This window comes from Balaenoptera acutorostrata, chromosome 1 (genome assembly GCF_949987535.1).
Source record: "Balaenoptera acutorostrata chromosome 1, mBalAcu1.1, whole genome shotgun sequence".
In the NCBI taxonomy this organism is placed as follows: Eukaryota; Metazoa; Chordata; class Mammalia; order Artiodactyla; family Balaenopteridae; genus Balaenoptera; species Balaenoptera acutorostrata.
This window is the reverse complement of record NC_080064.1, coordinates 167914939-167927758: the sequence shown is the minus strand read 5'-3', so window position 1 is coordinate 167927758 and position 12820 is coordinate 167914939. Positions and strand designations below refer to the sequence as shown.

Here is a 12820-nt window from a genome sequence, read left to right as displayed (position 1 = left end):
AAACCATCACAATAAAGCAAATAATGCAATAAAGTGAGTCACAAAAAGTTTTTGTTTTTCCCAATGCATATAAAAGTTGTGTTTACACTACACTGTAATTTATTAAGTGTGCAATAGCATGATGTCTAAAAAGACAATGTATACATCATAATTTAGAAATATTTTACTGCTCAACAATGCTAACCATCATCTGAGCCTTCATAATCTTTTTGCAATAGTAACATCAAAGATCACTGATCACAGATCACCATGAGAAATAGAAAGAAAAATTTGAAATATTGGGAGAGTTACCAAACTGTGACACAGAGACACGGAGTGAGCAACGTTGGAAAAATGGCACCAATAGACTTGCTTGATACAGGATTGCCACAAAACTTCAATTTGTTTTAAAAAGAAAGAAAGAAAGAAAGAAAGAAAAGAAAAAGAAAAAACCCCCGCAATAACAACACTGTATCTGCAAAGTGCAATAAAGCAAAGCACAATAAAATGAGGTCTGTCTGTATATCACCATGCTGTACATTACATCCCCAGGACTTATTTACCTTACTGGGAGTTTGTAGCTTTTGATGACCTTCACCCATTTCACCCGTGTCCCACCCCCACCCCCCTCAAACCCGACACCCAACATTAACCTCTGCCTCTGGCAACAACCAATCTGTTCTCAGTATCTAAAAGTTCATTTTTAAAAAAGATTCCACATGTAAGTGAGATCATATAGTATTTGTCTTTTTCTGTCCAACTTATTTCACTTGGCATAATGCCCCCAAGGTCCATCCATGTGTTGCAAATGGCAGGATTTCCTTCTTTTTATGGCTGAATAATATTCCATTGTGTATGTATGTATATGTATGTATATATACATTTTCTTTATCCATTCATCTGTCGATGAACACTTAGGTTGTTTCCATGTCTTGACTATTGTAAATAATACTGCAATGAATATGGGGGTGCAGATATCTTACCAAGATAGTGATTTCATTTTCTTTGGATAAACACTCAGAAGTGGGATTGCTGGATCACATGGTAGTTCCATTTTTAATTTTGAGGGGAACCTCAACAGATGAATGGATAAAGAAGATGTGGCACATATATACAATGGAATATTACTCAGCCAAAGAAAGAAACGAAATTGAGTTATTTGTAGTGAGGTGGATGGACCTAGAGTCTGTCATACAGAGTGAAGTAAGTCACAAAGAGAAAAACAAATACCGTATGCTAACACATATATATGGAATCTAAGAGAAAAAAAAAAGTCATGAAGAACCTAGGGGCAAGACGGGAATAAAGACACAGACCTACTAGAGAATGGACTTGAGGATATGGGAGGGGGAAGGGTAAGCTGTGACAAAGGGAGAGAGTGGCATGGACGTATATACACTACCAAACGTAAAATAGATAGCTAGTGGGAAGAAGCCGCATAGTGCAGGGAGATCAGCTCGGTGCTTTGTGACCACTTAGAGGGGTGGGATAGGGAGGGTGGGAGGGAGGGAGATGCAAGAGGGAAGAGCTATGGGAACATATGTATATGTATAACTGATTCACTTTGTTATAAAGCAGAAACTAACACACCATTGTAAAGCAATTATACTCCAATAAAGATGTTAAAAAAGAAAGAAAAAAGAAAGAAAAAAAAAAGAACCTCAGTGACCTATGGGACAATCTCAAGCATACATGTAACTAGAGTCACAGAGGAATAGGAGAGACCAAAAATACTTGGAGAAATTTTGTTTGAAATTTTTTAAAAATTTGATGGAAATCACAAACCCACAGATTCAAGAAGCTTAATGAGCTCTGTCCAGATTGAAATGACCACTTTTCCTTTGTACCCCATTGTATCCCATACATACTGTTATCACAGAAACTGTAACATTTGAATGCACTGTTTTGCCTGTCTCCCTACAGCAAATTGTGAACAACTTTAAGGCTGAATAATGCACGGCATATGATAAAACCAAAGTTCTCAAATGCTGAGTGCCGTGCAATTTTGCTTATCTCAGAGAAGGAAATATAATTGACTTGACTGACATTCCTTTTTCAAAATATGTCAGTACATTGGAAAATAACTGACTTGAGTGTCTAAATATTTATTTAGGCAATAGCTGTACTTTTGGACCTCATGTTTAACATGAAAAGGAATAAATTTAAAACCAAACTCTCATATGGAAGCATATATTGTAGTATGCTTGCATTAAAATAATTGTACCAGTATATTGTTAACACTTTATTGAAAAAAAAACAAACTACCATTGAAGTTGTTTTAAAGCAATTTACCTGGCCTGCAAATTTACTGCTAGGATCAGCTGAAATAAACACACCATCTTTATCCTTTTGAAATCCATTGTGAGACCAATATGCCAGGTCAAACGTAAATGTCTTCGTATATTCTGGATTCTTAGGGTCTTGTATAATGGTAGTGGTCCTGGAATGCATGGAAATCACACATTTGCTCCCAGAATTCTTCTCTCTCTATAGTCAAATTACAAATTCAGAGTCAATCATTACAGTTTTTCTGCCATCTGATTGTTTTGCAGGTCTTTACATCTAGTAAGAAATTAAGCCAATAACTTATCATTTATTCATTTTGTTCTCTATTATGTTATTCTTAGCAGCTATTATGACAACAGTTTCTCTTATACTTCCTCAGAAATTTTAAAAGGCTTGTCTCTAGTCATATTAAATTTCTGAGAATAGCATATCTAACACTCAGCTATACTAATAACATAATCTATAGCATCAGAGATCCATTTCCAACATGACAATGTAAGAAGCTCCACTGTCCCACTCCCCAGCAAAACTGTTGAAAATTATTAATGAAAAAAATGAAAATGAAAAAATTTAAAGCCTCTGGAAATGGTTCTAAAAGCAAACAGCCAATGAAGAAAGATCTATTCAATAAAATCTATCAAAATTTGGTAAGAAAGGAGAGTCTGTGTTGTTTAAGCAAGACTATTCCTTCCCTCTCCATTGCCAGCTCAGCAAAGCAGAGATGACTTCAGATTGCTGGAACTAAGAACACAGGGTTCCCTTTCTCCCCAGATTCCAGTAGGAGGGATTTATTCCTAGGAGGAGAATATCAGCATTTCTCACCCTGCCCCCATCTACCTGTGGCTGAGGCTAAGTATAGGAAAGTATAGGTGAGAGGTGAGAGTTCATTCTCCTACCCAGTTTCCACTCATGGAACGGAGATTCTACTTTGGTTGCAGCATGCTGAGAATACTGGGGTGTTGATCACCATTGCCCTGGCTCCTGAGGTAGTGGTTCTATACCAAAAGAGACAAGCTGAGAGGGTCACAGGCTGCTGTTCCACATTCACCAAGTGCTGGGCTTCTAGAGCAGGGGTGTCATACAGAGTAGCTTGCTGTTGTCCCCACCCACAAATCCAGAGTCCTGGTTTAGAGATCTTGCCTGGGCAGATAGCACCTAATCTCTTCCCAAAGGAACTGACTTCATTTGCCCCCTTAGAGAAGTTCAACCCTAAGGGCACTCTTAAGAACAGAGGCGGCTGTGATGAAAGGCAATTGGGAGATTCAAGGAACAGGTTAAAGTACAGGCCCTCTAGTTTACAGGGGAGGAACCCACCTGGACACTGAAAAAAATATCAAACACTGATCTCAGAAGTTAAACTTTTCAAAAGAACCAGAATTTGATTGAATTAGTTTGTAGAGCAATTTATGCCCAAGGTCATTGTTGAAAACAACACAGCAATCAATCAACAATCAGTGGAGTTTGCAGCTTGGTGTGGTTAAGAGGGAAAGGGAGCTCTACAAACACTGTTACCACCCCAGGGTAACCAGGGCATACCCAAAGCTGTGTCTTCTTGAGGAGCAACAAAAAAAGTAGGGGTTGGGGGGCGTGTTTGGTATTTTCACCATTAAGCTTCTTTGCCATAATATATTTGCTGCACACATTTTCACCACAAACATTTTTGGTGCATAACTAACTGGCCATAAAGCAATTCTGCCATGCCAGATAAAATTAACTGGTTGACGGTTTGCTTTCAATTGGTTTAAATGCATTAGCATTTCTTCCTGTTATCCATGTTACTGACGGATTTAACCGCCAGTGATGATGATTTATTTGTTCTAAGAGTTGTTTTCTTATTTTTTTTAATAAGGTATTTAAAATTTTTTTTGTGCTCCCCGCACCTTTTTAGGTTTTGATTTTCTCTTTTAAAAAAAAAATTATTTATTTCGTTGCACCGGGTCTTAGTTGTGGCAGGTGGGATCCTTAGTTGTGGCTTGCTGGCTCCTTCATTGCGGTGGTGGGGGGGGGTCCTTAGTTGTGGCATGTGAACCCTTAGTTGTGGCATGCATGTGGGATCTAGTTCCCTGACGGGGGATCAAACCCAGGCCCCCTGAATTGGGAGTGCGTAGTCTTAACCACTGTGCCACCAGGAAAGTCCCTGTTTTCTTATTTTGAAACACACTACGTTAGAGAAGAAAAAAGCTGAGGGCCTCAAAGGCACAGAGTTGAAACATTCCCCAGAGAACTTTGGAACACCCATCAAGGGACATGTGACAATATGCCAAGAACAAACAACAATGTAGAGGCTTTCACAACACACCAAAGCTCAGTTACAAATACATATCCTAGTGTTTGGGAACTGATACCTGTCTTAATGAAGGAAAAAATTTTAGTGAAAAAGAAAAAAGTTCAATGCCAAATGAAGAGACTAATTAACAAGCAAAAAAAAAAAAAAAGCATGATACTATAAATGAAAGACTTCAAAGATAAGTGCTTTAGGTACAAGCCACAAAATAAAATCAGTTATTTGTGCAGTATTGTTAAGAATCTACACATAACTTAAATGCAATCAAATATTTTGTATTTTGAAATAGTCTTTTAATGTTCCTCTTTTCTTTTTCATTACTTTATTTTTTTATGGCAAAATTACCCTATGGCCAACTAGTTATATGGTGAAAATATTTGCGGCAAAGAAGTTTACAGCAAAAGTACCTAGAACCTGGTGGGAGATAAGACTTAAGTAAAATAATCCAGCCAATCACTAAACAAATAAACAAGCAAATAACAATACCAAGCTACAGAGGGGCGGGAGGACCAGTACCCAGACTTGTTACAATATATTATCTAAAATGTCCAGTTTCCCTAAAAAACTGTGAGGCATACAAAGAAATAGGAAAGTAAGACCTACACATTGGAAAAAAAGCAGGCAACAGAAGTAACCAGATGCTAGAGTTATCAGAAAAATACTTAAAGTAACAATTATAAATATATTCACAGAACTAAAGGAAACCAGATTAAAGAACTAAAGGAAGGATTATAAAGGAACAGTATAAACAATTGATTACATTAGATAATTTAGATGAAATGGACAAATTCTTAGACACAAACTACTGAAACAGACTCAAGAAGAAATAGGCTATCATCTGAATAGACCTATAACAAATGAAGAGATGGTAGTAAAAAAACAACAAATAAAACTACTCATGAAGAAATGGCTTGACTGCTTAATTCTATCAAACATTTACAGAATTAATACCAATTCTTCATAAACTCTTCTAAAATATAGAAGAGGGAATACTCCCCCAACTTATTTTTATGAAGCCAGTATTACCCTGATACCAAATCCAGATAAAGACATCACAAGAAAATAAAACTACAGACCAATATCTCTTATAAATATGGATGCAAGAATCCCTGACAAATTATTACCAACGTGAATCCAGCAACATATAAAGAGAATTATACACTGTAACAAAATAAGATTTATCCTAGGGATACAAGGTTGGTTTAACATCTGAAAATGATTCTATTGACCATGTTTTTTATTTTCTATATTTATGAACTTTGACATCCCTGGGGCCTGGAGAGATTGTCCCTCCCAGGGTTAATGAATTCGTAGAGATAGCAAAAAACTTACCTTTCATGCAAACCAACCAATCCAAAGTCCACATCCCAAACACCTCCTTTATCTAACTCACACACCAAGCCAATATTTTCCTCACCTTACATCACTCAGGGCCAGGTACCTGAAAAGTAGGCTGCACGCATGGAAACTACTCAAACTGTCCAATCCTAAGATTGCTCAAACTTGCCTACCATGCCTTGCCCATTCCTTCCTGTGGAAACCACCATAAGGCTGTGGGCCATGAATTATTTTCTCCAGCCTTCTGACCAACTTTGATACTTCCCCATGTGGCTGCATGGAATGCTCCTTTCTCTTGAGAATTATAAGGCAATTGTCACTAAATCTGTCACCTTATTATACCTGATTAAAACAAATCTTGGGTACACTTTAAAATAATGATTAATGTAATACATATCAATAAAATAAAACAAAAAAAATCACACATCTCAAGATGCAGAAAATGCATTTGACAAAATCCAACACCCTTTCATGATAAAAACACTCAACAAATCAGGAATAGAATGGAACTTCTTCAATCACATAAGGGGCATCTATGAAAAACCCACGACTAATATCACACTTAATAGTCAAGGCTGACTATTACTCCCTAAGATCAGGATGAAGACAAGGATTTCTACTCTTGACATCTCTATTCAATATTGTATTGGAGGTTCTAGTCAGGGCAATTAGGCAGGAAAAAGAAACAAAAGGTATCCAGATAGGAAAGGAAGAAGTAAAATGATTGCTCTTTGCAGATGACGTGATCTTAGAAAATCCTAAGGAATCCACTAAAAGCTATTAGAATGAGTTCAGTAAGTTTGCAGGATGTAAAATCAATATACAATAATCAACTGTATTTCTCTACACTTTAAATGAACAATATGAAAAGGAAATTAAGAAAATTTCATTTCTAATACTACCAAAAAGAATAAAATCTTTAAGAATAAGGTTAACAAAAGAAGTACAAAACATATACTCTGAATACTACAAAACATTGTGGGAATTTAGAAACATTGTTTCTAAAAATTAGAAAAACACCCCATTTCATAGATCAAAAGACTTGGCATTATTAAGATAGTGCTCCCCAAATTGATGTACATTCAATGCAATCTCTATCAGAATCCCACCTGACTTCTTTGTAGAAATTGACAAGCTTATTGTAAAATTCATATGGAACTGCCAGGCAACCAGAATAGCCAAAACAATCTTTAAAAAGAAGAAAAAAGTAGGATTCACACCAACTTCACAATTCAGTACAACCAACAGTGATCAAGTGTGTGTGTACTGGCACAATGACAGACATACAGACTAATGTAATGAAGTGGAGAATCCAGATATAAACCCAAACATATATGATCAACTGATTTTCAACAAGGCTGCCAAAATGGAGAAAGAATAGCCTTTAGAAGGAATGGTGCTGGGAAAACTCAATGGCCACATGCAAAAGAATGAACTTGGATCCTTACCTCATATCATATATAAAAATCAACTCAAAATGGACCAAAGCCCTAAATGTAAGAGCTAAAACTAAAAAAGAAAACATAAATCTTCATGACATTGGATTGGGCAAAGAGAGATATAACATCAAAAGCACAATTTAAAACAAATGGACTTCAAAATTTAAAACTTTTGCATTTCAAAGGATGAAAAGATGACCTTTTGAATGGGAGAAAACTTGCAAATCATATATCTAGTAAGAAATTGTATTAGAATATATAAAGAACAGTTCAATATAAAAAGATAATCCAATATAAAAATGAGCAAAGGATCTGCACAGACATTTCCCCAAGGAAGATATACTAATAGGCAATAGTACATGAAAAGATGCATGACATCATTAGTTATCAGGAAAATGCACATCAAAACCATGAGATACCACTTCACACCAACTAGAATGGCTATAATGAAGTAAGATAACAAGTGTTAGCCTGGATTAGAGAAACTGGAACCCTCATACACTGCTAGTAGTAATTTAAAATGGTGCATCTGCTTTGGAAAAGTCTGGCAATTCCTCAAATGATAACATAGAGTTACTATATGACTCAGCAGTTCCATGCCTAGGTATATAACCAAATGAAAACGTGTCCACACAAAAACTTATAAACAAATGTTTATAGCAACATGATTCATAATAGCTAACAGGTGGAAACAACCCTGACACCAAATAACTGACGAATGGATGAACAAAATGTGGTATATCCATACAATGGATTATCCAGCCGTAAAGAAATGAATTTTTGACATATGCTACAACATGGATAAACCTTGAAAACGTTATGCTGAGTGAAAGAAGCCAGTCATAAAAGACTATATAATTCCACTTATACAAATTGTACAGAACAGGGAAATATGCAGAAACAGGGATTAGTTTAATGGTTGTTTAGGACTGGGGAAATAAGGATGATAGCTAAAGAGTACAGACATTCTGGGCCTGAACCAAGATGGCAGAGGAAAAGGATGTGCTCTTACTCCCTCTTGTGAGAACACCAGAATCACAACTAGCTGCTGGACAATCATCGAAAGGAAGACACTGGAACTCACCAAAAAAGATACCCCACATCCAAAGACAAAGGAGAAGCCACAATGAGATGGTAGGAGGGGCACAATCACAACAAAATCAAATCCCATAACTGCTGGGTGGGTGACTCACAGACTGGAGAACACTTATACCACAGAAGTCCATCCACTGGAGTGAAGGTTCTGAGCCACATATCAGGCTTCCCAACCTGGGGGTCCAGCAACGGGAGGAGGAATTCCTAGAGAATCAGACTTTGAAGCCTAGTGGGATTTGATGCAGGACTTCGACAGGACTGGGGGAAACAGAGACTCCACTCTTGGAGGGCGCACACAAAGTAGTGTGCACATCGGGACCCAGGGGAAGGAGCAGTGACCCCAGGGGAGACTGAACCAGACCTGCCTGCTAGTGCTGGGGGTTCTCCTGCAGAGGCAGGGGGTGGCTGTGGCTCACCGTGGGGACAAGGACACTGGCAGCAGAAGTTCTGGGAAGTACGCCTTGGTGTGAGCCCTCCCAGAGTCTGCCATTAGCTCCACCAAAGAGCCCAGGTAGGCTCCAGTGTTGGGTTGCCTCAGGCCAAACAACCAACAGGGAGGGAACCCAGCCCCACCCATTAGCAGTCAAGCGGATTAAAGTTTTACTGAGCTCTGCCCACCAGGGCAACGCCCAGCTCTACCCACCACCAGTCCCTCCCATCAGGAAACCTGCACAAGCCTCTTAGATAGCCTCATCCACCAGAGGGTAGAAAGCAGAAGCAAGAAGAACTACAATCCTGCAGCCTGTGGAACAAAAACCACATTCACAGATAGATAGACAAGATGAAAAGGCAGAGGGCTATGTATCAGATGAAGGAGCAAGATAAAATCCCAGATAAACAACTAAATGAAGTGGAGATAGGCAACCTTCCAGAAAAAGAATTCAGAATAATGATAGGGAAGATGATCCAGGACCTCGGAAAAAGAATGGAGGCAAAGATCGAGAAGAAGCAAGAAATGTTTAACAAAGACATAGAAGAATTAAAGAACAAACAAACAGAGATGAACAATACAATAACTGAAATGAAAACTACACTAGAATGAATCAATAGCAGAATAACTGAGGCAGAAGAACGGATAAGTGACCTGGAAGACAGAACGGTGGAATTCACTGCTGCAGAACAGAATAAAGAAGAAAGAATGAAAAGAAATGAAGAAAGCCTAAGAGACCTCTGGAACAACATTAAACACAACAACATTCGCATTATAGGGGTCCCAGAAGGAGAAGAGAGAGAGAAAGGAGCAGAGAAAATATTTCAAGAGATTATAGTCGAAAACATCCCTAACATGGGAAAGGAAATAGCCACCCAAGTCCAGGAAGTGCAGCGAGTCCCATACAGGATAAACCTAAGGAGAAACATGCCGAGACACACAGTAATCAAATTGGCAAAAAATTAAAGACAAAGAAAAATTATTGAAAGCAACAAGGGAAAAATGACAAATAACTTATAAGGGAACTCCCATAACGCTAACAGCTGATTTCTCAGCAGAAACTCTACAAGCCAGAAGGGAGTGGCAGGACATACTTAAAGTGATGAAAGGGAAGAAACTACAGCCAAGATTACTCTACCTGGCAAGGATCTCATTCAGATTCGATGGAGAAATCAAAAGCTTTACAGACAAACAAAAGCTAAGAGAATTCAGTACCACCAAACCAGCTCTACAACATTGCTAAAGGAACTTCTCTAACTGGGAAACACAAGAGAAGAAAAGGACGTACAAAAACAAACCCAAAACAATTAAGAAGATGGTCATAGGAACATACATATCGATAATTACCTTAAACGTGAATGGATTAAATGCTCCCACCAAAAGACACAGGCTTGCTGAATGGATACAAAAACAAGACCCATATATATGCTGTCTACAAGAGGCCCACTTTAGACCTAGGGACACATTCAGACTGAAAGTGAGAGGATGGAAAAAGATATTCCATGCAAATGGAAATCAAAAGAAAGCTGGAGTAGCAATACTCATATCAGATAAAATAGACTTTAAAATAAAGAAGGTTACAAGAGACAAGGAAGGACACTACATAATGATCAAGGGATCAATCAAAGAAGAAGATATAACAATTATAAATATATATGCACCAAACATAGGAGCACCTCAATACATAAGGCAAATGCTAACAGCTGTAAAAGAGGAAATCGACAGTAACACAATAATAGTGGGGGACTTTAACACCTCACTTACACCAATGGACAGATCATCCAAAATGAAAATAAATAAGGAAACAGAAGCTTTAAATGACACAATAGACCAGATAGATTTAATTGATATTTATAGGACATTCCATCCAAAAACAGCAGATTACACTTTCTTCTCAAGTGCGCATGGAACATGCTCCAGGGTACATCACATCTTAGGTCACAAATCAAGCCTCAGTAAATTTAAGAAAATTGAAATCATATCAAGCATCTTTACTGATCACAATGCTATGAGATTAGAAATTAATTACAGGGGAAAAAACGTAAAAAACACAAACACATGGAGGCTAAACACTACATTACTAAATAACCAAGAGATCACTGAAGAAATCAAAGAGGAAATAAAAAAATACTTAGAGACAAATGACAATGAAAACACAACAATCCGAAACCTATGGGATACAGCAAAAGCAGTTCTAAGAGGGAAGTTTATAGCTATACAAGCCTACCTCAAGAAACAAGAAAAATCTCAAATAAATAATCTAATCTTACATCTAAAGGAACTAGAGAAAGAAGACAAACAAAACCCAAAGTTAGCAGAAGGAAAGAAATCATAAAGATCAGAGCAGAAATAAATGAAATAGGAACAAAGAAAACAATAGCAGAGATAAATAAAACTAAAAGGTGGTTCTTTGAGAAGATAAACATAATTGATAAACCATTAGCCAGACTCATCAAGAAAAAGAGGGAGAGGACTCAAATCAATAAAATTAGAAATGAAAAAGGAGAAGTTACAACAGACACCACAGAAATACAAAGCATCCTAAGAAACTACTACAAGCAACACTATGCCAATAAAATGGACAACCTGGAAGAAATGGACAAATTCTTAGAAAGGTATAACCTTCCACAACTGAACCAGGAAGAAATAGAAAATATGAACAGACCAATCCCAAGTAATGAAATTGAAACTGTGATTAAAAATCTTCCAACAAACAAAAGTCCAGGACCAGATGGCTTCACAAGTGAATTCTATCAAACATTTAGAGAAGAGCTAACACCCATCCTTCTCAAACTCTTCCAAAAAACTGCAGAGGAAGGAATACTCCCAAACTCATTCTATGAGGCCACCATCACCCTGATACCAAAACTAGACAAAGATACTACAAAAAAAGAAAAGTACAGACCAATATCACTGATGAATATAGATGCAAAAATCCTCAACAAAATACTAGCAAACAGAATCCAACAACACATTAAAAGGATCACACACCATGATCAAGTGGGATTTATCCCAGGGATGCAAGGATTCTTCAATATACGCAAATCAATCAATATGATACACCATATTAACAAACTGAAGAATAAAAACCATATGATCATCTCAATAGATGCAGAAAAAGCTTTTGACTAAATTCAACACCCATTTATGATAAAAACTCTCCAGAAAGTGGGCATAGAGAGAACCTACCTCAACATAATAAAGGCCATATATGACAAACCCACAGCAAACATCATTCTCAATGGTGAAAAACTGAAAGCATTTCCTCTAAGATCAGGAACAAGACAAGGATGTCCTCTCTCACCACTATTATTCAACATAGTTTGGAAGTCCTAGCCTCGGCAATCGGAGAAGAAAAAGAAATAAAAGGAATAGAAATCGGAAAAGAAGTAAAACTGTCACTGTTTGCAGATGACATGAGACTATACATAGAGCATCCTAAAGATGCTACCAGAAAACTACTAGAGCTAATCAATGAATACGGTAAAGTTGCAGGATACAAAATTAATGCACAGAAATCCCTTGCATTCCTATACACTAATGATGAAAAATCTGAAAGGGAAATTAAGGAAACACTCCCATTTACCACTGCAACAAAAAGAATAAAATACCTAGGAATAAACCTACCCAGGGAGACAAAATAGCTGTATGCAGAAAACTACAACACTGATGAAAGAAATTAAAGATGATACCAACAGATGGAGAGATATACCACATTCTTCGATTGGAAGAATCAATATTGTGAAAATGAGTATACTACCCAAAGCAATCTACAGATTCAATGCAATCCCTATCAAACTACCACTGGCATTTTTAGGGAACTAGAACAAAAACTTAAAATTTGTATGGAGACACAGAAGACCCTGAATAGCCAAAGCAGTCTTGAGGGAAAAAAACGGAGCTGGAGGAATCAGACTCCCTGACTTCAGACTGTACTACAAAGCTACAGTAATCAAGACAATATGGTAC

General features: G+C 37.3%; 1 protein-coding gene across 1 annotated transcript in view; it reads right to left on the bottom strand.

Moving 5' to 3' along the window:
- LOC103003234 (kinesin-like protein KIF28P) overlaps nucleotides 1-3227 on the bottom strand; it is a 62454-nt gene extending 59227 nt beyond the window's left edge. Inside the window, exons 1-2 of the mRNA XM_057530171.1 lie at nucleotides 3162-3227; nucleotides 2272-2466 (exon numbers count right to left, since the gene is read on the bottom strand). Of these exons, the coding sequence (XP_057386154.1) occupies nucleotides 2272-2466; nucleotides 3162-3176 (210 nt within the window). The 5' untranslated portion in view covers nucleotides 3177-3227. The remainder of the gene's footprint in view (nucleotides 1-2271; nucleotides 2467-3161) is intronic.
- Between the last annotated feature and the right edge of the window lie 9593 nt (nucleotides 3228-12820).